Source organism: Equus asinus, chromosome 5 (assembly GCF_041296235.1).
Source record: "Equus asinus isolate D_3611 breed Donkey chromosome 5, EquAss-T2T_v2, whole genome shotgun sequence".
Taxonomy (NCBI): Eukaryota; Metazoa; Chordata; class Mammalia; order Perissodactyla; family Equidae; genus Equus; species Equus asinus.
In genome coordinates this window covers 49,296,211-49,321,158 of record NC_091794.1, presented here as the reverse complement: position 1 = coordinate 49,321,158, position 24,948 = coordinate 49,296,211, and the positions used below count along the sequence as shown (strand labels likewise).

The window sequence follows — 24,948 nt, the reverse complement described above, 5'->3', positions numbered from 1 at the left end:
ATTGCTAGCTACATAATATGCTTCCGCAATTAACGTAATCATTTGCTCCACTGTAGTATATTTGGGCTGTTTCTCACTTTTTGTTATTATAAATAAGGCTATGATGAACATCTTTTCCTATAAAGTTCTTATGGAAATTAGAATGATTTCCTTAGGATAGATTCACAGGGGAAGAATTACTTTACAAAAAAAGCAAAGACATATTTAAGGCTTTTGATATATTTTGCTAAATAGCATCCTGAAAGGAATTCATTTATTTGGACCAGTAAGTTTGCACGTTGGGGTGGGAGGATGTGGCAGTCTCACCCAGGCCGTTGAGCGTTCCCACGCTGTCCACCATCCAGCGGCTGATGGTGTGGTTTGCCAGTGAGTCAAACATGCTGCTCAGAGCACTGGCGCCGGCCGCGGTGCCAATCAGGTACTCCAGGATCAGGTTCCAGCCAATGAAAAATGCCACAAATTCGCCGACCGTGACATAGCTGTAGGTGTAGGCTGACCCTGTGGTCTTGGGGACACGGACTCCAAACTCTGCATAGCAGACACCTGCATGGGACAAATACACAGATGGCGGACTTCAAAATATGAGCTGACCTCTTGATGGTTGACCGTCTTGGGTAGAAATATTGGGAATCTTTGAGATCTTAGAACAAATACACAAAGTTTTATGTACGTGAATAACTTTAAAGCCAGTTCTAATGTCATTCAACCTCAGTTCTAGAACTAATTCTAATGAAATATGGGAAACTGATCTTCTTTACTTAGAAAAATTCCCATTTGTTGTATGTGTCTCTGTCGCTGTTCCTTTTCCGTCACATATCCAGAGTGAACGTGAGCCTAATTCATTACGAACCCCACACTTGATGGCATCAGGGTTATATTATGCATAACATTCTTCTCCTTCATTTTTACATATTACAGAAGGTGCTCCTCATTTGAGAGCGATCCTTTGAGCAATCTGTGAAAATCTTGTACTATTTCTGGTGGAAGAGTTGATAAAAAATGCAAATATAAATAAATGTCTAGTTATCAACAAGGAAATTTAGCACATGCAAAAGATCACTGAATGAACACTTCTAGAGTGCCTACTAGTGCTTGGCAGGGTGCTAAGTGCTGGGAATTAACAAAAGCAAGTGAGACATGGCCGTGCTCTCAAGGGAAGATATGCCAGAAAATCAGCGCCCATCATTGGCTGCGTCAGCTCGATAGTGTAGAGATGAAAAGAACAAGGAGAGTGGAGAGGAGATGTGCATCAGCTGGTGTTGAGGTCTATGGAGGAACTAAATGGACAAAGAAGCTGGGACATGAGTCAAAGACAAGGCAGAGAGTGACAGTAGGAAGCATTTGGGTGGAAGGGAGGGTGCATGAGGGGACTGGGAGAAGATGAGGCTGGAGAGGCAGGCATAAGCCATGTGTTTTCCCTAAAAGATCCACTTTCACTGGAATCATCTATTGAATCATAATTTTAGGAGATGGGGAACAGAAATCCGTCTTTTAATGTTTCCCAATTATATTTGAAAAATACTGGTATATTGCCTCCTTTGTTTGATAGAATTATAAATCAAGCTAGAAAGAGATGGGAATACACTAAACCTCTGGGAGTTGGGAGGGTTTCCTACATTGTGCTAGGAACTCTGGGTGTGGGGCCAGTGGGTGCTAAGTTGGAGGACAGACATAGGACAGCTAGGAGGAAACACACCAGGAAAGGAGTGTAGGGGGAACTGAAAGTAAACTTTACCTTCGGTCCCAATTTTGGACAGGGCCCACCCTAAGGTTCTCTCATCACAAATCGGGGAACAACAGTTCACTCTTTTGTGACTAAAGAGAGTAAGTTTCTTCTCCTTTAGAAGGAGTGAAATCGATACAATGAAGCAAGAACAGAGATGTCAAAAGCAATGACACAATGAATAATTAAATGTTATGCAAAATCTCTTTTCCTTTCCCTCAGTGGCATTGGCTGTCAGAACATCCATATGGAAGGAACACTGGAGCAGTTGGGCTGTGCTCTTGTCTTCACTCCACAGTGAGCCTGTCCATCTCTATATTCAGTTTACTTCTTTGTAAAGTAAAGGAATTAGATTGGATGCTCTCTTAAGGGTCTTCCTACTCTAACACTCTGGGATTCTATCGTTACAGTAGTCTCCTCTTTTCTACATGGGGTATGTTCCAAGACCCCCAGAGGATACCTGAAAACATGGGAAGTACTGAACTCTATATTTATTATAGCTTTTCCTAACGGCTTCATGGGCGGATAGTGTATACAGCGTGGATACATTGGACAAAGGCATGATTCACATCCCGGGTAGGACGGAGCGGGAGGGTGTGAGATTTCATCAAGCTACTCAGAACAGCACGCAATTTAAAACTTATGAATTGCTTATTTCTGGAATTTTCCATATAACATTTTCAAACCCAGGTTGACCACGGTAGCTGAAATCGTGGAAAGCGAAACCGCAGGTAAGGAGGGACTACTGTATAATGAATTTTCCTGCAAAATATACCGGGCACAATTTACTTTTCTTTTATATCAATTACTGTATTGTTCTCTTTTATAGAGATGCTCTCAGGGCTAGCAAAGCTGTTTGTCCCTACATCTAATGGCCTAGGCTGCCATTTATTTTGAGTTCCTATGTCAGCCCCGCTGCCTGCCCTTTGTCAAATACTTTTCCATCTCCTTCCTGGAGATCAGACTGTCTGTTGTTTCTGTCACAGGGCTTACCCTGAGCAGTCAGGCCACTTCCTTTTCTAAATTGCTGCTTCCAACACCTGATGTTTAAATTGTTAGAGTGAGTCTAAAATTAAGAGGAAGTGGTCTCTGAAGGAAGGCCTGAAGACCTCTTCCGTAGGGAAAGTATAGTGTATAAGCGCTCAGTATGAGGCCCTGATGAGACTTTCTTGGACCTGGAGGACTCTTGTGTTCTCTCCTAGGAGAGCTGAGTTCGCACGTCCAGGGTAGGTTGCTCTTTTAGTGCAATATGAGGAAGGAACCAGGAGCAACTAACTTCTCCTCTTCGGTGTAGGATCCCCAGCTTTATCCAATAATTCTTATATCCTATGAGCTTCTTCTCTCCACCCTCTTTTACCCTCTCATAATATACAAGACTTATACATAGAATTTTTCCAAGCAATGCTTTGAAACAGGCAGCAATTTGCAAATTTAATTTGGAGAGCCAGTGTTGTGGAGTTTGTGCAATCAAGGGTTCTCTCCTTAATATTTGATCTGCCAAATTAAATTTTAAAATGCCCAATTCACCATCATAACCCACTTGCCAAGGGTAATTAGCATATAGCCAAGTCTTCCTCAGGTCCCGGGAATGGTCCAGCCCCTTGCTGTGCCAAGTCAGAAGAACAGGCCCTGTGCTGTGCATGGTGCAGGAGCACATGGAGTCTTAGTCATTCATTTCCCAGGGTCCTACGTGGATCCTGATGACTGGAGTTTGGGGAGAACAGTGGGAAAATCAATAAGCTACTGACTGTGTAAGGCAATTTTTGCTCCCCCAAATCATTCTTTTAGATACATTCTCATTTTGAACACATTGTAAAGGATTTTATAATATTTTGAATCCTTCCGATTTATTTGCATGCAGGAGTCCAGGCTTTTAGTGGGCTCTAGAGAATATCCAGCCTGGCAGTGAAACTCAGCGGTGAGGAGTGAGTGATTTAGACTCTAGATATCCCGGAAAAACTGGAAAATGTTGTGAATCATTCAACTGTGTTGAAGTATCTGGTGTGTACAAAAGACAAATTCAAGGGTATCTTTCTAATTTCAGCAAGAAATAAAAGCCACGGAAAGGGAAACCTTGGTTTTTATTCCAGATTATGTACTATCTGAGTGCCAAGGACATGTTCCTTACCTCACATGGGTAAAGTGAGGGGGCCAACTAGATAAGCTTTAGGATTCCTTTCAGTGCTATCATTCTTTAGTTTCACATCTAGAGTCGACTCTTAATCATCTTTGAGTCAATGGGAGAAGCCCTGTAGAAAATACTGCAAATCAGTGCTTCTCAGCAAAGGCCTTCTGGGGGAATTTTACAAATCTGTGAGTGGGGGTGTCTGTGGTTCTCATGATGATTGTGGGCACTCATGGCATTAAATGGGGAGGAACCTGGGCTGTTAGACATTCTGAAATATGTAGGACCATCCCACAGAATGAGGCATTGTCCTGTGTCTTACATGACTTCTGAAAGTCCCAATGGACATTCGTGTAAGTAAAAACCTGTTTATAATTTCTGAGCCTGGCTCCATCTCCTTTTTACATATTAACACAAAGCATTTTTTAATGCGTAGGTTTATATACTTTGAGTTTTCCAGGACTACAACGACTGGATAAATTGACGGACAGTTGTAATTTGTTTTGTTTGGAATTTACCAAGAGTTAGTCATCATTTTGGAAAACCACATCCACAGCAACATCCCTCATGGTTTTCGAGCACCAAAGAGCACACTTATGTGAGTGTGCATTTGCAGCAGTTGTGCTCACAGTGGTTTCACAAATGACAGATAACATCTGACGACTTCATTACGTCTCCTACTGTACTTATGCCCCAGCGTTCACACATTGAAATAAATATTGCTTTTTTTTCTAGAAATTACTTTTCCTTCATTGTTTTCATACTAAGGGAATATCGATTTTTTAAAAAATTCTTTGTGTAGGAAGGTAACGTTATCTCTAGTTTGCATTTCAGAATAGCAAAGGAAGGACTGTGACGTATTTATTACCCACAGTTGATTTGGTGTACTAGTGTGGAGAATCACTATTCTAAATGAGAGAGAAATTTAGTCTTTACTCATTTTAGTAAGGCATTAAAAAAAATTCTTGCCCCAGAGTTACCTTCCTAATCATATTTGCCTTGTGCTATTATCAAAGTGATTTTGCATTCCTCGGCTCCCCGTCAAGTGATTGCAGAGGAGAGGCATATTGATTCCAAAAGTATAACCATGTAGCTGGAGAAAATCAATATCGAGTACAATGTCGAGGTCCAGATGGCCATCGATGAGTGACTGCATGCTGCAAACCACAGGATGGAAGTTTTCCTATTAGAATTGCTCAGACACGGCCAGTCTAGGTCCCTGAGAAATACGGAGGAGTCATTTCAGCAGGACGAGAGGGAATAGGAATGATTTCTCACAGTCTGCAACTTTGATATCCTTTTCAATGATCCACCCTTTAAGTCTATTGTAAACATACCCTGTTTTTATTTTGTCATATCCCTAGTGTTTGTTTTATTTCTATAAGCAGAACTATTTTTGGTTAAATTGACAAGCTGCCAGCCTAAAAAGCAGTCAAACTTAGAACTTATGCATTGAAAAGAGGGTTGGGAGAAGATACCAGATTACATATTTGAAATATTCTCTATCAATCCTTGCTTGTCCCCAAACAATGTATGATTTGGGGTTTGGAAAAATTTGGTCCCTTTCAATGTGAATTTCTTTTCAACTCAGAGGGTCTGTGGTTCTATCATATATAGGCATAAGAGGCCAGCAGAGAGCCTGCATACAATGTTGACCTTTCCAAACTGTGCCTAAGAGAGCACTGCCCAATAGTAGAGATACTGACTATGTGTCCCTCCTCCTCCAATTTCATCCATCGCTCACAGCCTGTCCTGGCTCTCTATTACCCTCTCAGAACCAGGAGGCAAACATTCTCCCTCCTAAGAGGGTGTAAACGAGAAAGACCCAGCTGGGAATAGGGGAAAGGTAGAGAAGGGTTTCTCCACTCAAGTAGTATATTTCCCTCCACATTCCACCATAGAAAGCCATTAGATAAATAAGTACTTTTTGAAAGTGTACTTTCACCTGGAAGGATTAAATGTAGGGGTTACTTGCACTTGAATGCCAATTACTCTACTCAGATAAAGAGGAGTTTTCCCATTAACGTATAGTTTAACTTATTGACTAATTCCCTAACCTACTTATCAACTAACTTACCAATTTCCTAAATAACTTCTGACTTCCTAATTTCCTTCCTTTATGTGACACACGTTGTTAAGTGCCTACTAAATCAGGCACTGGAGTAAATACCGGAGACATAAAGGGTAATAAGGCAGATCTCCTGACCTTGAAGCAACTATATTCCAATCAGGAAAGAGTTTAATAAACCGACGATGCCACACGGCCAGGATTTAATAAGATAGAGTGTTTATGAGTGCGCTGGGAGCCTGCTGGGATGAGCGTGGTTCTTAAGGAGCATGATTCTTTGGTTGCTGGGTAAGTGGGGATGAACGGGGGAGGCTTTTGAGCTGCATCTTGAAGGGTGAACTGGGCTTTGCCAGGCAGAAAAAAATAGGAAAGGGTGGTCTTAGGTAGATGAAAGGGCAGAGCTGGAACGACACATTGGGGCTACATTGGGGACTGAGGAGGAGGAGTCTGCAGAGGTGAACTGGGCTCAAGTGATTGAGGGAGTGGGAATTTTGTAATAGATTGGGGGATCTAGCTGAAAGGGATTGTACAGTTCACCCACTTCTATGGTTTCAAAACTTTGTCTTGGTTGTAAAAGCTTCTTTGTATGCAAAGTCTTATTTGAGAGCTGAACACATAAATAAGTAAAAGCACAGTGGCTCTGTTTGAGTCAGGGTTGGGAGAGCTGAAGCTGGTCTTCCCAGGATCTCCTCCATCCCACATCTCCCCAAGGCTGCTGACCCTCCTCTGTGGACTCATAGGGCTGTACTGAGATGGTGTGGGATGGGTGTCAACTGCTCATCGGGCTTGTTCTCTTACTTGATAGGTGATGCAGCTGAGCCCCAGACCTGATGTTGCATATTCAATTAATGACGGATATCCAGTTCTAGGAGCTTTCTAATTCATTCATTCTTATCTAACACATTTTTAAGGTACCATCTCTATGCATCTATGTTAAATTTTATGGATCTAAAGGTAAATAGAAGAAAACAGTTCCTTTTTTGTGGGTCTTATTGTCTAGTAGAGAAGATAGATCAGAAAATCAACAATTATAATAAGAGTTAAAATTAGTTGTAGGGGGTGGGGGAAAGTGCAGGAACTGCTTTAAAGAACTGCAAAATCGACATCTGAAGGAAGGTCTTTGGACAGCCAGAAGGACTGTCCATAGGGAAGGAGAAGATAAGAGGAGTGGAGAGAAGTGTCCAAGAAAACAGCTTGCCAACTCTGTAGTTTCATCCAGGCCTCTGGATCAGTAACATCTCGAGTGTTGCTCAGAGGGTCACTCTCAGAGGGTCTTGCTTGGGCGATGGGCCCCAAGTTACAGGCATGAGTCCTGATTAGTTGTTTGGAACATCTTGTCTCTATAACACTTCACAGGGGAGGTAGGAAGGTTGGGGTGGGCTGATCTGGCAAATGGATGAGGTCATCGATTCCTCCTCCATGAAGTCAGTTCCTCCCCAGTGCCAATTATCTGCCATCTCCCAGACGCAGATGAAATCCGTTGGACTACACCAGTGCGGCTCACCACTTAGGCCCAAACATGTCTTTAAGAAAGTCCTCACCAAATATAGCATTTTGCTGAGATGGTTGTTACCCATTTCTTTCTCATTTTCTTAAAACATCTTTGTTCCATTTATAAATTCACAGCAAGGCTAAGACATGTTGTATATATTGCCGTGGTTGCTAGTACTGCTTACATGTAGATTGAGAGTCTAGTATAAAGAGAAATCGCAGGACCTCAGAGAGAAGCAGAGTGTGAACTCTCTCGGAAATGTTTGCTTTCTGTGACAGTGAATTCCAGATAGGGGGTAATGAAGTATTTCCATCACTGCTGTCCCCCTTGTGAAGCAGGTTGCTGGATTCTGAGAAACATCTATTCGGCCCCCTGTTGCATACAGTGGGACCCTGTGATCCTGCACTGATGTCCTCCTCCCAATGCTTTTGATTAGCCAAGAAAATTGTGGGTTCCTTTTTCAGGGAGTAATCCGTCAGGCTCTCTCTCCCTGCCACCTCACTGCTACTGTCTCTTCTACCTGAGCGACCTTGGTCACTCCATCACCTGTCAGTGAAGCCCAGGCAATTTTTACAAATGAGTCTGGAAGAAAAGCAATTTGTCTGGGAACGCCTATGTTTCTTTGTGTCTAAGAAGACACTTGTAATTTTTCTGTCAAAGCAGGCCCCAGGTGGACAGTAGGAGCTTGTGTTTAGGGGATGGACAGCATCTTCAATCAGGGGGCATGTGACACCATTAGTTACTGAACCTGACAGGGCCCCAATTAAAGTTGGGTAGGGAAGAGAGAACTTGAAAGTTCCCCAACTGCAGCACAATATATCAACGTGTAAACAGGAAGGAAAGAAGCTGTCTTCGTAGTCAGAGAAGTGACCCCTGAAACAGGTCAAGGAAGTTTAATAATTTGCTGATTAAATGTGACCAGCCTATCTGTTTACTCTCTTCTCTGGTCTCCCTGTATGAAAATATTTTAGAGGTTATTGGAGGCCTGATGTCTCTTTCCATAACACGATGAATTCATGTGTAATATTGTCTGGTCATTCTATTGTTAATTATCATCATTAGTATACATTACTTTATTGCTTTATCAAATGATGATGACGATGGTAATAATAATAACAGTGCTCATGTAATTGCTTCCAACCAAAGAATCCACAGGGTTAGCTGTGCCCTGAGCCCATCTTCTGGCCCAGATTGGTCCCTCCTCCTTGCTGAGGTAGCAGGTAGTCTGGAACTTTCCTTTTCTCTGCTCATAACATTTTTATGTAGGTGACCTCAGGTTAACATCAAAGGCAGCCTTGGTGGGGGGTGAGGAGACAAAAGGGGAGGCAAAGGCATGTTTTTTGGGCATCTATCTGTTCTAGGCCCGTTGTATACGGTTCCTTGTCTGATGCTCAGGTAGGCTGTGAGGGGATGCTGAGACCTCTGTCAACAGCCCCTCTTTGCTTTAGGAGAGGCAGTGAGGTGTCATAGGAGCCACACAGCCTCTGGAGAGAGACCCAGAGAGTGGTTATGACAACTAAATGAGTTCATGCACACAGATCATGTTGCCCAGTGCCTGGCAGAGAGTAAGTGCTTAATAAATGGAAATAATGGAAATAAATGGAAATGGAAATGGTAAAATTATTACCAACTATGGCTTTGAGCAGGTCATCCAATTCACTGAGGCTCAGTTTCCCCATCTGGAAAAATGGTCATGGTGACACCTGCTGTGCAGGTTGTTATGGGTCTTCAAAGGAATACATGTCCAGTTTCTGGCATATAGTAAGTGCTTCTCCAGTGGGAGCCATGGCTATTATTACAGATGAGGGAAAGAAATCTCAGAGAACTTTCCTTGGCAGTAGCCTCCAGAGTATTTATACAAGAGCTTTTGCCTTGGAGGTGAGATAAAAGAGGTTGGAAGCTAGTATGGTTTGCTGATGGTTTTAGAGACTCAGCATTGGCAGGGTCATCAGAAATCACCTAGAGCCAGCCCTGATGGCCTAGTGGTTAAAATTCAGTGCTCACCACTTCGGCAGCCCAGGTTCACATCGGGGTCATGGAACCACCTGTCTGTCAGTTGCCATGCTGTGGTGGTGGCTCACACAGAACTAGAAGGACTTACAATTAGGATATACAATCATGCACTGGGACATTGGGGAGGGAAAATAAAAAGAGAAATCATCTGCAGTCTAAACCAAGCCCTCAATGCACTTCTAAAACAGAAGCTAGAAAAGTTTCTTCCTAGGTTTTTAATCTTTAATCTAGAAACATCTGTTCTATTCTACAAGTTCAGTTAGAAATTGTGAGGTGAAGAGAAATTTCCTGTTTTCTTGCTCAATCTTTCTTTATGAAGCCTACAGCCTCTCGTCCAGATGACTCTGATAACTGGGCTGAAAAGGCTTTGTGCAGAAAGGAAGGGAGAGCAGGAGGTAAAATGACAACCAGGAGTTCCCTCTCACTCTCCAGGAGCTCCTCTCTCCATTGCAGCTCATCACTCTCCAGGAGCAGGCAGTGCCCCCATTTCTAAAGCAGATGAAAGTGGCACCGACAAAGATAACAGACCTGAGAAGCTTCTGTGAGGGGACCAGGGCACCATACTCTTGTCATGAGAATTTAGTGGACAGGGTTAAAGGTGAGTGCTAAGAAAACACACTCAGGCCCTTGCCTGGTCGCCTCAGCCCATGTGATGAGTAGGTGGGACCAGGTTCCACAGGGACAGGCTGCATTCTCAGCAGATGCCCAGGAGGGTGAGACATGGTGAATCTCTCATGGGCCTGGATCAGCTTTCTGAGGAGGACCTTCCCAGAGACATGAGAAACTTCCCATAGAAGGGGTGCCATCTTGACGTTTTTCCAAACTGGGCCAACGTGTAGGGAGGGCAGAGCAGGGCGAGAGACTTGGCATTTAGGAGACTGTTCAAGAGAATCTTTTGGGCATGGGGATTGGTTACAGTGCCTACATCTAGTTCTTTGTCCTGTGATATATATGCCTACCACTTTCACCTCCCTCCTTCTCCTTCCCCCTTTCTACCTCTGGCTCTCAAATTCTAGAATAATTTGGCCTTCTATAGGGCAGAAGTATGAAATTTGCATTTTAAGGAGTGAGTGTTGCCACCTACTTGTCTATGAGGATGGAACAGTGATGTGTGCTTGGTAAACAGTACTATGCACAGTACCTTCTGTGCATAGCCGACAAGGATCTGGGGGTTACTATTCTTCCTAAGATTCTCACCTAGATGGTCTTCATGGGTTGTTTCCATCTGGGCAGCCCCTACTGAATGCAATAACAATGGTAAGATTTTAGCCGACTTTTCTACAAGACAACTTCTGCGAATGGAACAGTGAATCCCTTGGATCTGTTGGTGGCTTCTTGAAAGAGGCATTCCCAGCAAGGAAAACATGGAGTGCTCTTGGCTGTAGTATCAAGTGCTCTCATAATTAAAATATTTTAGAAATATTTGCAAAGGAGCAAACATTTGCATTTATGTTTCACATATAGGAGAAATTCGTTACACTGGTTATTTTCTTTAAAAAGTCTAAGAAATTATAAGCTGGAGTATTTATAAATAAAATCTCAAGATAAATAAATATAGCCAAGGGCTATTACTGAATTTATTCCAAAATAGGAAATTCTTGAAGAGTTGATAGGATATAAAGGTATGTTTATTTATGTATATGTATACGTAAATGTATGTATGTTTTCAACTACTTTGCAAGGGACTTTCTGGGGCCAGATTCATGAAAATGGCCAGTGGTGATGTATAGTATGAAATGTTTGTAATGTTTGTTAGCAAATCATTGCTGTGTACACACATACAGCCACCCACGGGCACTCCATAAACAACAGCACAGATTGCGTCCGGGATGAGTGCAATGCACTTCTTAGGTCATTAAATCAAAGATTCATCCTGTTGCTTGCTGTCCGTCTTCTCCGTGTCAACTCTACCCTTTGTATTGTGATGTTTGCCTACACGACACCCCAGAAATTGCCATCTCTAGTCCATAGGCTGTCAGCTGCAATGGCCTTTTTTCTCTGCAGCTTGTGGCATCAGTGCTTACACCTTTGTTTCCTTGTGTAAGAGTCTGTATTTCCTTGAGGTTTACTCCTCCTCTGCTCATTTTTCTTTTTCTCTGTTGTTGCTTCTTATTTCTCTGTCTCCATCTGTCTGCAGTCATTTAACAAATTTCTGCCCTTAGCTCTTGTCTCTCCTTACACCCTTTGCTTTGGTGATCTCACCCTCTCACCAGGGCCAGTGGAGTTCGCCAGGGGCTCTCTGATTCCCTCAGATGGCCACAGCCCGTTTGCACCAGCCTCTGTGACCTAGCAATGTGAGGAGGGGCACTGAATGTTCAGAGCAGATGGCTGGGCTCGTGCAAAGCTCCTGAGCTGCTGTAGTCAACGAGTTCGACTCTATGCACAAAGTCTGCCTTGTGCCAGGCCTCTGAGGGCGAGGGCTGGTGCTTTTCATGAGTTTCCAACAGCACTCAAGTCTCAGGTAGTTGTCCCATGGCCATCATGCCCAACTCACCTCTAGCACCTACTTCAGTGCACAGAGTTGAGGCTACTTAACTATCACTTGTTCAGAGAGAGTACTTCGTCAGGTACCCTGTTTAATTTCCTTATAGTGCTTATCACAATTTCTAACTATTATATGTATTGATTTACTTGTTTTCTAAGGCACAGCCTATTTGTATATTTTGAAGCACAATGTTTTTGAAGGGGGCTGTCCCGGTGGAGATGAGAATTCCTTCTGGGCGAATACTTTCAGATCCAAAAATATGATCTTTGCACAAGGTTCATCTGGAGGAAGGATGAGTAAAAGAAAGGCCTACTGGGTCTTTTGCTAGGTATGCCCTGAGGGGCTTCAGAATCTGAAACATGGACTGCTTATTTTCATTAAGAACAAAACTTGCCTTGTTAGGTTGGAGACCTAGGGGTGATAATTATAAGAGCAAACCTTACTGAGCGCTTACGCTGCGCACCGGCTGTGCCGAGCACTTCACATCCACCATCTGAATCTTCACAAGATGGTTATGATGCAACGACTGTTATTATTTCCGTTTATAGATGATGAGGCTAAGATCAAGACAGGTTATCAAGACTTCCCAATCTTTTCCACTTGTAGAACACACCTGGAAAATGACACTATTGTATGGATATGAGAAGGAGGTCATCTGTAAAGGGGTGAGGCTGCTCGCAGGTGGAGGTGACTAGTCTGGGGCCTCTGCCACCTCCCCACTGCCCTGAGCATGGAGGGATCGATACCTTGGCACACCTGTAATTTTTGGCAATCTGGTTGGGACGCTCTGGGTTAAGTATCTTTCCCAAATCACACAAATAGTAAATGGCAGATCAGGGCTGGGAGTGAGGTAGATAAGTTCCAGGGATTAACTGCATCTGGGCCCAGAGGCTACATGGGGTTGGGATGTGAGTGTGGGGAGTTGAGATATTGGACCTCTCTTTATAAATCTTACCCTTGCCTGGGTTCTTTCTTACCCTAACTCATATGGGCAACCTAACCCAAACTCTTCATTTTGCAGACGAGGAAACTGAGTAGAGATGTGTGAATGACTTGCCTCAGGGTCCTGAGCTGCTGAGGGACAGAGCTGTCACTAGATCTCAAGTGTCCCCACTTCTGACCCAGGCCCTCTTGTCTCCTGCAGGGCTCCCAATCATTTCCCACGGGCCTGTGCTGTTTCTTTGCATTGATGTCAAGCCCTTTGTCTCAGAGTTCTTTCCTATGTTCTGCTGCATCTCTGCCATGCTGAGTCCAGAGCAGGTGGCCAGTCCCTCCCGCAGTCACACTGGCTGCTCTCACTATGCACTGTCCACTCTACCAGGTGCTGTCAAAGGTGTAAAAGAAGTCCAGGTTCCCCTGGGTTTGCTGGAGGAAACTCATTTTCACAATCAGCAATTTGAGGAACTTGCAAATCTCTGTTAAAGTGCGCTCACCTTCTCTGAACTGGTAACTGACATCCTTCCTACAGGGCTGTCAGTCAGCCCTATACAGGAGAGCTCATGCACTTCACAACACCCTTGTCACTGCTGACAGGTGACAGAAAGGCGCTGAGCTTAGAAGTCATTTTCGTGACCTGGGTTACAGAAGTTTTGATCTCGAAAAGTGCTCTCTTAATCAATAGAATAGAGTGAGATACATGCTTTTCTGAAACCCCAATAGGAGTGAGGGTTTCCTTGATTCACTTGATTATTTTTAAAATTTTGAGGGATGTATCTGCATAAAGCAGATTGGGGTAACAGTATCCGAAGCCAGGCAGAATTGAATTTAGACTTGGCCTTTGTCACTGGCCACCTTATGGTCCTGGACAAGTAACCTATTCTCTGAGCCTCAGTGTTGTCATCTGCAAAATGATTATAATAATGGCAATTATTTTGTAGGATTTGTGGAGAAATTTATGTAAATGGTGTTCAGCCAGTGCCAGGCTCATCGTTAAGTCCTCAATAGTTTAACTGTTATGATTAGCCATAAAATGAGAACACTAATACTGCAGAGAAATTGAGAAGATGAAATGGGTTAACGTATGCACAATGCCTGGGGCACAGTATTTGCCTAATAATAATAAAAACAGTAATATAATAATGGCTTACATTTATGGAGTGCTTACTAAGTTGTGTCTTAGAGACTTTACAAACATCAGGAGTAGCTGCTGTCATCGTTAGGATTTTCACATATAGCTGTGCACTTTGACAATATTTTGGAGAGCTGATCTTCCAGAGGCTTGAAGACTGGCCTGCATTTGTTCATCTTTGCATTCCCTCCCTGCCCTCTCACTGTTTCTGCCTCTCCCACCCAAAGTGTGGTGAAAAGCAGTTCTCAGATATGTTTAGGAGGACAGAAGAATGCAAGTTTGTGGAATGAACGAGTGATCCTAGATCACGGAGAACGAACAGTGATGCAAAAGGACCCACCCTCCTGGTGTTCGCCTCTCAAGTCTGGCTTCAATTTGAGGAGAGGAAAGTGGTTTGAAAAACAAAACAAGGGAACTCACCAGACTATCTAAATAGACTCTGAATCTTTAGAAATCTTCCTCAGTGTTGAAAATCCAACCCAAGATGAATGCTGGAATGGGGAGACTCTGAGCTTTTTGCAGGTCCTTACAACCAACCAAGGGAGGTGGTTGAGAGCCTTGCCTGTGGGAAAGGAATCTGTGCAACAGAGCTCTGCCCCCTTCACCACCTCCCCAGGCATTCAGTTACCGTGGGCTTACCTGATGATGGATCAGAAGATACTAAAGAGCAAATGAGGATGGTAGGACATGTAAATGATGAGCCCTAGTGCTAAACCATAAACTAAGTGCCAAGAAAAGTGCTACTCTGTGTGATATCTCTTTACTGCTTTTTAGACCCTCTCTTCGATCGCAATTTATGGATCCACATCTAATGAGACAGATTGTTTGGCTTCAAAGATCTCAGAGGCAGCTTGCTGAAATGGAAGAGCGTGAGTTTTGGAGTCCTGTAGTCTTAGATTTGAGTCTGGCTCTGCCACTAAATATCTACCTGCCTCTCAGGAAGTTGATTTATGTCTGACCCTCTGGCTCCTCATCTGAGGGCAGAACTAAAGTCATCTCTCCCTCCACTGAGTTGGTGAGGACAGAAAGGAGGGGCTACATGAAACCACCACATGCAGTGTTATGCACACAAAGATTAGATGAATGCCCCTCGTGGTGTTCTGTGGGGGTCCTCTTTACTCGAGTTCCCTGTTTCTACTTTCACTTTCTGTCACCAGAAGTGTGTTGTAAATTCATCATTCTAATGAGATTCTTTAGAAAACATATTCATTTATTATGTGAATTTTCTCAGCTAGCAAGAGCATTGATCCTTCTATCCTCTCTCATCCACCCGTGCCCAAATCCTCTCCATCTTAAGCTTCCTCCCGGCCTCCACTGTCAGAGCCCAGGGCCTCATAGTCTCTTGCCTGTTCCGTACAATACGTGCGCAACCAGTTTCTCCACATCTATTCTCTCCCTACTGTGTTACTAAAATACAAATCTGGTCGTGTTGCTGAACTTCTCAATGCCTACAGAGGGATATCTAATCTTCCTGGCTTGGCCCCCAAACCCCTCCTCCAAGAACCCACTTTGTTTAGTGAATTATCTTGATGGACCTTATTGGTTGGGGGAATGACAGTCTTTGCAGAATGGCCAGGATGAACTTGTAGGGAGATAGAGAGATGAGTAGACTGCTTTGGATAAGATACGGACAAGCGTTTTACAGCTTGGCAGTGAGCAGGCTAGGGAGTAGAAGGTGAGGTGAAGGAGAAAGGCTGCCCATCAATGGGGCTGGAGGCTGGAGCCAAGAGGCAGAGAGGGTTGGTGGACATTCTCTAAAGGCAGGGAGAACTGGAGTGTCCTCTATTCAATTGCAAGCTTGTTATCTGTTGGGATGGACTGCATTATATGTCCCAACTCTGGCCCAAACTTTCCATAAAGTCCACTAAACATACAACCTTGCCTTGTTGATAATTGGGGGAGAGAGAGATTGGGGTGGCATCTAGTTGGATGATGTGGTAAAGAAAAGGGGCAACAGGAAGTGAAGTGCAGAGTAGAGATAGAGACTTCTTGGAAGCAGAGACTCAGAGTTGTAAGAACTAGGAGGAAAGCAATCACTAGGTTTATTGAGGGGGAAGCTAGATTTTCCAACTGTATGTTACTGAGAATCAGGACCAATTTTACTTAAATATTTCAGAACAACTTGACCTCAGCAAACTGGAGGGCTTAGGGGTTAGGCATCGATTACAGATGTGTCAGGGACAGCCAGTTTTTCTCTTCTTTCCCATCGACAGAACCTCTGTAATGCTGGGGTTGACAGTATACCCACAGAAGCCTCAGTTGCTGTGGCTAAGTGTCTAGCTTTTAGCCAATGTAAGTGGAAATTATAGGAAGGGCTTATGAGAAAGCTTCTTAAAAAGGGGACAGAAATGTGGGAAATGACCTGCCTCAACCTTTTGTTTTCCCTGCCTGCTGGAACTCAGATGCACTGACTGGAGCTCCAGCAGCCACCCTGGATCTTGAAGTCACCTTGAGGTTGGAAGCCAAGCATCTGGATGGTACAGCAGAAAGATCCAGGGGCCTGTGTCCTCATGACTGTGGAGCCACAATAGCAGCCTCCTTCCAGATTTCTTTTAAACAAGAGAAAAGTGAATTATCGCTCATTTTTAGTTTCATGTTGTACTCAATTGAACCTAATCCTAATCTGCTAGTAGAGTAGCAGAACAGCAAAGTGATTAAGAGGTGGGCTCTGGAGTCAGACTGCTTTCACTCTATTCCTTGCTCTGTCACCTCTTAAGCAGGAGCCTTTAAGCAAGTTACCAAACTTTCTGGAAGCCTCTGTTTTCTCATCTGTAACATGAGGATAATAACACCACTTATAACATAGGGTTGTTGTGAAGATTAAGTAAAACAATGTGCTAAGCACTTAGAACTCTTTTGGTACACAGTAAGTGTTCAATAAATGGCAGCTGCTGCTACTACTATTACTATTGTTACTACTATTATTGTCATAGTTACTTATCAGTTTTGGTGTTCATCTCCATCAATAAGCAATGGGTTCTTTAGGGTAGAGACAATTTCGTATTTGTTTTGGGTGCTGTGCCAGGACTGGTATATGGTAGGTACCCAATACATCTTTACTGAACCATATCTTTTTAGATTTTTGCCAACTATTTCTTATGAGTAGGTGATAAAAATTACTGGTATTGTGCACCAGACAGGGGACCGTGCATGTATGCTGTTTAATCCTTACCAAGACCACTTGAGATATGGGCTTGAAGAGTTATTATAGTTATTCAGACCTATATGCTGTTTGAGGTTCAATTTTCATAATATTAAAAGAGGATTGGAGGGGCCGGATCTGTGGCCGAGTGGTTAAGTTCTCGCGCTCCGCTGCAGGAGCCCAGGGCTCGGATCCTGGGCGCGGACATGGCACCGCTCGTCAGGCCACGTTGAGGCGGCGTCCCACATCCCACAACTAAAAGGATCTGCAACTAAGACATACAACTATGTACCAGGGGGGATTGGGGGAGATAAAGCAGGAAAAAAAAAAAAGATTGGCAACAGTTGTTAGCCCAGGTGCCAGTCTTTAAAAAAAAGAGAATTGGAAATAAACAAGAAAAGAAAGTCAAATGGGCCATCCTTTCCCTACTCAAGTTCATAGGACTCTCTTGGGGCTTTGAATGACCAGATGTCACTGGCATGGTGGCTTTGATCTGTGTTTCATCCTAGGCCAGCTGAAGTACAGCACTTCTGCACGCCATCCTGCCTCCATCCCTTGGTCTCTTAACACAGCTGTAGGTGGGAACTAGGAAAAAAAATCAATTTCCCCATCCGGTTTATTTAATCTGGCATATACAAAAGAGTTTTTAGGTTTGGCGTGGGCTTGGGGTCTGTTTTTGGCCTGCTGAGCTATGAAGAGTAGATGAGACCTTTTGGACAAAAGCTAAAGGTTACACACAAGCTGCTTCCTCTGATAAGTTTCCCTCCACCTGTGATAGCGCTGCGGGCAGCTACGGTGTTGGGGCAGGACTGGTAGGAGGAAGGAGGGAGGGAAGTTGATGTAACTTTGGCTCTTGTCAAATCATGGAGAAAGCAGCGCTCTCTCTGAGTTAGATTTGTCTCCTGTTATAAGCTGGTTTGTGTGGCATGGGGGATGATGCCACAAAGCCAAGAAAATCTCTTAAGAATCTGCTGGACGAAAAATGTCTATTTTAATGAATGTTTCCTCTTCCTATAAGTTATGGCTGCAGCAAAGGTAGGTTCTGGTCCTATAACAGAGTATTTCTTAACCCTGGCTGCACATTCAAACCCCATGGAGAACTTTAAAAAAACACCAGTTGCTGGGCTCTGCCCCAGTCCAGTTGAATTAGAATGTCTGGAAGTGGAGCCTGGATATCAGTATTTTAAAAAGGAAATAAACAGAAATTAAAAGATGAGTTGGGGCTGGCCCCGTGGCCCAGTGGTTAAGTTCGTGCTCTCCGCTGCAGGCGGCCCAGTGTTTCGTTGGTTCGAATCCTGGGAGCAGACATGGCACTGCTCATCAAACCACGCTGAGGCAGCGTCCCACATGCTACAACTAGAAGGACCCACAAAAAAGAATATACAACTATGTACCGGGGGGCTTTGGGGAGAAAAAATAAAATCTTTAAAAAAAAAAAAAAAAAAAAGATGAGCCAAAAACTGGGAGAAAATATTTGCAAAAACACATATCTAATAAAAGACTTGTATCCAGAATACATAAAGAACCCTTAAAAGTTAATAGTAAGAAAAAGAGAAATCCAATTAATAAGTGGGCAAGACATTTGAACAGACCCTTCACAAAAGAAGATTTAAGGATGACAAATAAACATAAAAAAAGATGCTCAAGGTATTAGTAATTTGTAAATTCTAATTAAAATCACATTGAAATATCACTATACACCTTTTAAAATGACAAACAAATAAACAGAACAATCATAACCACAAGAAACAACATCTGACAATTCTGACATTGGCAAAGGAACAGAGCAACTGGAACTTTCACGTGTAGCTGGTGAGAATGAAAAATAGTACAGCCACTTTGAAAAACCTGTGGCAGTTTATTATAAAATTAAACATACCTTTACTATACAGACCAGCAATTCCACTCCTAGGTATTTACTCAAGAGAAATAACAACTTGTGAGCACACGAAAACCTATACACAAATATTTACAATGGCTTTATTCATAATGGTCCCAGACTGGAAACAATTCAATTGTCCTTCAACTAGTAAATGGATAAACACAGTGTAGTATATCCATACAATGGGACACTCCTGAGCTATAAAACCGAACGACTCACTGACACACATGACATGAACGGATCTTAAATGCATCATACTAAGTGAAAGAAACCAAACTCAAAATGTTACTGAGTGATTCCGTTTATATGACATGCTGTAAAAGGCAAAAGCATAGGGATGGAAAAAGTAGGTCAGTAGTTGCCAGGGCTTGAGGGTGGCAGGAGAGGAAAGTTACAAAGAGGTAACGTGAAGGAATTATAAGGGTCGATGGAACCCTCCTCTATCTTGATTGTGGGGGAGGTCACACAATTGTGTGTGCCAGTCAAAACTCATAGAATCATATATTTAAAAGAGTAAATTTTACCATATGTAATTATAACTCAATAAAGCTGATCCCCCACAATACATTATTCAGAATAAAAATTTCTCCAAAAGATTTAAATTCATAGTCAGGGTTGGAAGATAATTTTGGCATAAGAAATTTGAATCTAGGTTCTGTTATTTAAACTTCAGTTTCCCAATACGTGAAATTGGAGATAATAAAACCTATCTTGAAGAGATACTATGAGTTTTAAATGTGATAATGTGTGGCAAGCACCTAATATAGGATTTGACACAAAATAATAGTAACCACCTATTTAATGCTATGTGCCAGGCATTGTACCAGGCACTTTATAGCCATCTCATTTAGTCTTCACAACTCTATGAAGTAGATATTATTATAACCATTTTCAAAGTGGAGAAACTGAGGCTCAGAGACATTGTGGAATTTGCTCGAGGTCTCACAGCTAGTCAGTGGGTGAGCCAGGTTTCAAGAATAAACTGAACATTACTGATTACTGTACCACTTCTGGAATGTTAGTTTCAAATATCCCACTCTTTGACTTCACTGGTATCCTCCTAGCTCACTTTCTTAATATTTTCGTTTCAATGATTTCCTGAACTCATTGAGATCACCAATCTCCATCTGTCCTGCCACCTCTCATGAAACATCGCTACCTTCATTTCTCACTTCCCTCCTCATCCAACCTAGATTGTGTGGTCCAGCTCTGTTTCCTCTTCCTTGGAAAATACCCCTAACCTCATTGCTTTTTTCTCTCTCTGTTTGGAAAAAGCTAAACCTAGTTAATCCCAAATTTTCCTTTGCTTCACTCTTGCAACCAAGCTGTGATGATTGCTGGAAATTAGTGCAGACTGTGGAGACTGGATTTACCTTCAAATTTATGACTGCAAATCTTAAATAAGCAGTCAATGTTGCCCAGTTTTATATGGCATCTATCAGCAAAGGTGTTAGCTGTGTTTATCCTATTCTAGCAATATAAAGGTGGACACATGACCTAAGAAAAGCCAACCAGAGTCTTTCCATGATATTTGATATGTGAATATCAGGTGAAGGTTTCTTGCTGTAAAGATGAAGAAATAACTTTCCTAAAGAAGAAGCCAATATACGAGGGAAGGAGGACAAAGAGTTGGAGAGAGAAAGTGTGAACAACATCGAGCTCTGGATCCAGCCATTGAACCAATACATTCCTGATTGGTGGTGTTGGGTTATTGTGGCTTTAAATAGAAAGATTCCTGACTAATAGGGACTTCAGGGCAGGGGGAGTGAAGATAAAGACAGGGGATTGATTTGAGAACTATTTAGGAGGCGAAACTGATAAGACTTGTAATTGAATGTGAGAGGCGAGGCAGAAAAGATAACACCGAGTTTCTGCCTAGAATGGATGAAAGAGAGAGCAAGAATATAGAAAGAGGAACCAGGTTTGGAGGAAGATGATTAATTTGGAGTGTGTTGAATTGAGGTGTGTCTGGAACAGATGGAGATGTTTGGTAGGCAATGTGAAGCTTGGAGGAGATGTATGTGGCTGAGACATGACTATGGATATTGATATAAGCATAGTGATGTTGATGGCAGTTGAAACCGTGAAAGGATAGAATCAGCTTGGAGAGAGTGTAAAGTGGGAAACACCAACATTTATGGACCAAGTGGAGGAAAGGAAGCCCTGAAGACAGAGAAGCAATGATCAGAGAGGTATGAAGAGAACAAGGACAATGTTGTCACATAGCAGTCAAGAGAATATAGAATGTCTCAAGAGAGATAGCATGACTTTGTCAAATGCAGCAGAGAGTTCCAGTAAGATAAGTACTGAAAAATATCTATAAGACTTGGCAAAGAGGGTGCCGTTGGTGACCTCATTAAGGTCAGTTTCATTACATAGCGGGGGAGATGCTAGAAAGCAGTGAGTTGAGAAATGACTTGGAGGTTAAGCGCCATCAATGAGCATTCTTGAGGAGTTTGAATAGAAAGAAGAAGAAAGAGATTGGAAGTTGTTAGAAGAGGATGAGGGCCTAGGAAGAATTACATTTTAGGATGGGAGAGACTTGAGTAGAGGAAGAAGCTAATTGAGGAGAGGCTGAAGACACAGTTGGAGAGGAGGATTATTGAGAGTGGAAGGGGATAGGGTTAAGGGGTCAAGGGATCCCACTGACTTGAAAGCAAGGACATCTTACTCTCTGAAACTGGAGGAAAGGAAGCAAGTATGGGTGAGGGTAGAGATACCTGTTTGGTGGTAGAATATTTAAAGAGCTTGTGGCAGATATCTTCAAGGAATCAAGGTTCTGCTCTAAGTGGAGAGATGTAAATTGAGTGGGGCTTGAAGAGAGCAGTGAAAGTGTAGAAAAATCTTTGAGAAGATTTGACAAAGGGTGAGTGAAAGGCTCGTGGGCCCAGCTGAGGGAGGCTGGAGCCCATAACTCTGTGGTGTGCTCCTCTGTGGGACTGTATGACCTTTCCCAAGAGCTCTTGTTCACTCAGGTGAAGACTTGGGAAGGAAGAGATTCTGGGATGGATTTTTCTGGGTAGTTTCAGAGCCTGGATGGTGCACAAGGGAGTCAAGAGTGTTGGGGGAATTCTTGATAAGGTTTGGCAGCAAGTATAGTGGGAGTGAGGGAATGAGCCATGGTTTGAATGTAGGGTTTAAGTTTAAGGTTCTTGAGGCAAAGCAGTTCCAGGTAATGACAACACTAGAGTGTGGCCATGAGAATGGTGGCTGCTGTGGCACTGGTGGAGGTGAGGGCCATGGGCATAACAATGTCCAGTCATGGCCGGGCTAGGGTGGAGGATGGTTTTATCCACCTGGATGGGATTATGCCTGGGATGGTGGCAGAAGCTGGGCTGCAGAGGAAGACTGCGAGGGAGTGACTGGGAGATGAGGAGATCGTAGTGGGTAAGCATCGCGGGCTAGGGGGCATGAGCCTCAGGAAGATGAATTTTAATGGATGCTTGCCACTGACAGGTACTGTGCCAAGAGTTTGCACTTATTTTCACATTTCTTCTTCATAACAACACCTCAGTTAAGCACCATTATTATCCCCATTTTGCTGATGAGGGAAACAAAACTTTGAGAACTTTGAGAGGCTCAGGGACTTTCTGAAGCTCAGACAGTTGGGCGGTGATGGAGCTTTGACGTGACGGTGGAAGAACAGGAGTCTGAAGGGGCAGTGGGGAAGCCGACTCTTCTGACCTTGTAAGTGGGTGAGGAGCATAGGGGTGGCAGCCTCCCCATATTGAGTATCAGGGCAATGGTGTCCTCAGCGTTGAGTTAGGTTTTAGTTAAGTCCAGAAGGAGAAAAGGAGCACATATTTAAAAGTCTGAGGATAGAGGGGAGTTTGATTATTGTGATATGGAGAGGAAATACGGGGATAGTATGGGAGCAGAAAGAAGACAGTGGAGAGAGACTTTCCTTAGTTTAGTGACAAAGGATCACAGAGTGAGAGGCCAGGTTGAAGAAACCTGCTATAAATATCCTAACTTTGGGACAAGTTATTTGGTCCTGGCTCTGGCTAGGAGCTCCGGGAGATTCTGGCTGGCCTCGGTGGGGAGATGAGTCAGTCACAAACTGTAGAGAAGTGTTATGGATGCAGCTATATGGGGATAGTAGGGTCCCTGATTAGGGGAAAGGCAGGGTTGTCTTTTACTGCCTAGTGCAGTGTGAAGGCACCAGTTACTGGGCAGAACCAGGGCCTTCAGTGGAGCTAAGAACAGACTCTCTGAAAACAAACTCTGGTTTGTAGCATTTGCCAATTTCTGTGGTGCAAATACTCCCACCATAGCCGGTTTCAAGTTTACAACATGACCTCACTTGAATGCAAAGTTGGCAAGAGGTGTGTAGAATCTGGGCTCTCGGCAGCTGGTGCAGAAGGGCTCCAGCACAATGCTGGCTGGGCCAGTCTTAGGCCCTCCATCTGAGCAGCAGAAAAGTCTAGGTTGTGTAGCACCGAAAACACTGCGGCAGGGGGCAGGCTTCCAGAATGCGGCTGGGCCTTGTTCTGGTTCCTAAATGTAACAAAGCACTGTGAAGGATAAGAAGTGGGTGATCCATTTGGGGGAATCCTCATGGATTGGGGCCCTAGGCTATGATAGGGCGGGATCTAGAGGAGACTGTGCAGTCTGCAGTAACTGGGCAGGACTCTAAGCCCTGCCCTCTGCCCTCTCTGGGACTCCCTGGATGTATGTCTGCCTTTTGTCCCACCATGCTATTCTATTCTATGTAAACACTTTCAGATCTATGCATTTATGGTGAGCAAGAGTCTGGCAGCTTCTCCCAAATAATTTCTTTGCCAAATAAGCTGGGAAATGATTGCAGTCAGGTTAATAAAATTTCAAGCATCCATGGAATTCATCCATGTGAATTATTAGTTTTCATCTATAAGGAAAAAAATCCTCTATTCTGCATGAACCTTAATTATTAGGATATTCATGCATATTAGAGAATGATTTCAGGAAAAGGAGATGGTGAAACTAATAGGGAAGTAAGCCATGACAGGGGATAAATAAAATGTCTGAAATATTTTCCTCACCAAATAAAAAGATGTCAAATATAAGCCAGAGCACTTTCTGGGTGCATGTTCCTAGTCTGTGCATCCTAGCTGGGTGATGACGACAGTCTGGATGTGCGATATTAACGTAGAACTTTTTTCGTGATGGTATGCGTTAGTACACAGAACTCCTGGTATATCACAGAGCTCTCGATACGTGAGTGTTCCTACCTCTCCTGACAAATTTGAAGAGACCACAGCATTCACTGCCAGTTCACGAGTTGATCCACATCATGTGCCACCCCCAAACCCAGCAACTCCTCACACTTTTGTAGTATAACCACCAAGAAGCAGGAGGTTTCTTTATCCTTCTTTTTCAAGTTGTCCATTGACCTAGTCCTGGCATTCTGGGAAGATATCATGGATCATAACTCAAGAGAACAGGGAAGAGGAAAAGGAAATAGGAGAGTGATTTCACAAATTATCAACATGTAAGCCCTGATACCTCGTTAAAAAAAAAAAACAAGGAGTTTTATGGTTTCTTTCTCAAAGGGAGAGAAGGGGCGAGTTGAGCTACCTCCGTAGAATACCCGTCTGTCAAAGTGCTTATGGTGATGGTGTTTTGTGATTCTCACAGTGGCTTTATATTTCCTAGCTTGGATTCCCCCTGTTTGGGGGCCACTTTGAGGCTCATCAAATCCCAATCATATCAGATTTAGTAACTTGTCATTTTGCTATTCTGCCAACCTTTATTTATTTATAAATAATATCCTAGCTATATCTACCCTCCCAAAGGGATTGAGTTATTGCCAATGAAAGAGGGAGTTATAACAAAAATAGAGCCATTAGGACATGACAGGGAATGAGAAATTGGCAGATGGCTGGGCATCAGAATAATTATTTATATTGAAAAACCAAAGAAAAGGGAAGCTACCACAATTGAGCCAAAACCTATCCTTGAACTCCCTGGC

At 43.2% G+C, this 24,948-nt stretch overlaps 1 protein-coding gene across 1 annotated transcript in view; it reads right to left on the bottom strand.

Annotated features, from left to right (window-relative positions):
• Nucleotides 1-24,948, bottom strand: part of SLC7A14 (solute carrier family 7 member 14) — a 116,644-nt gene that overhangs the window by 36,871 nt on the left and 54,825 nt on the right. The window contains exon 3 of the mRNA XM_014837397.3: nucleotides 307-543. Coding sequence (XP_014692883.1) covers nucleotides 307-543 — 237 coding nt within the window. The remainder of the gene's footprint in view (nucleotides 1-306; nucleotides 544-24,948) is intronic.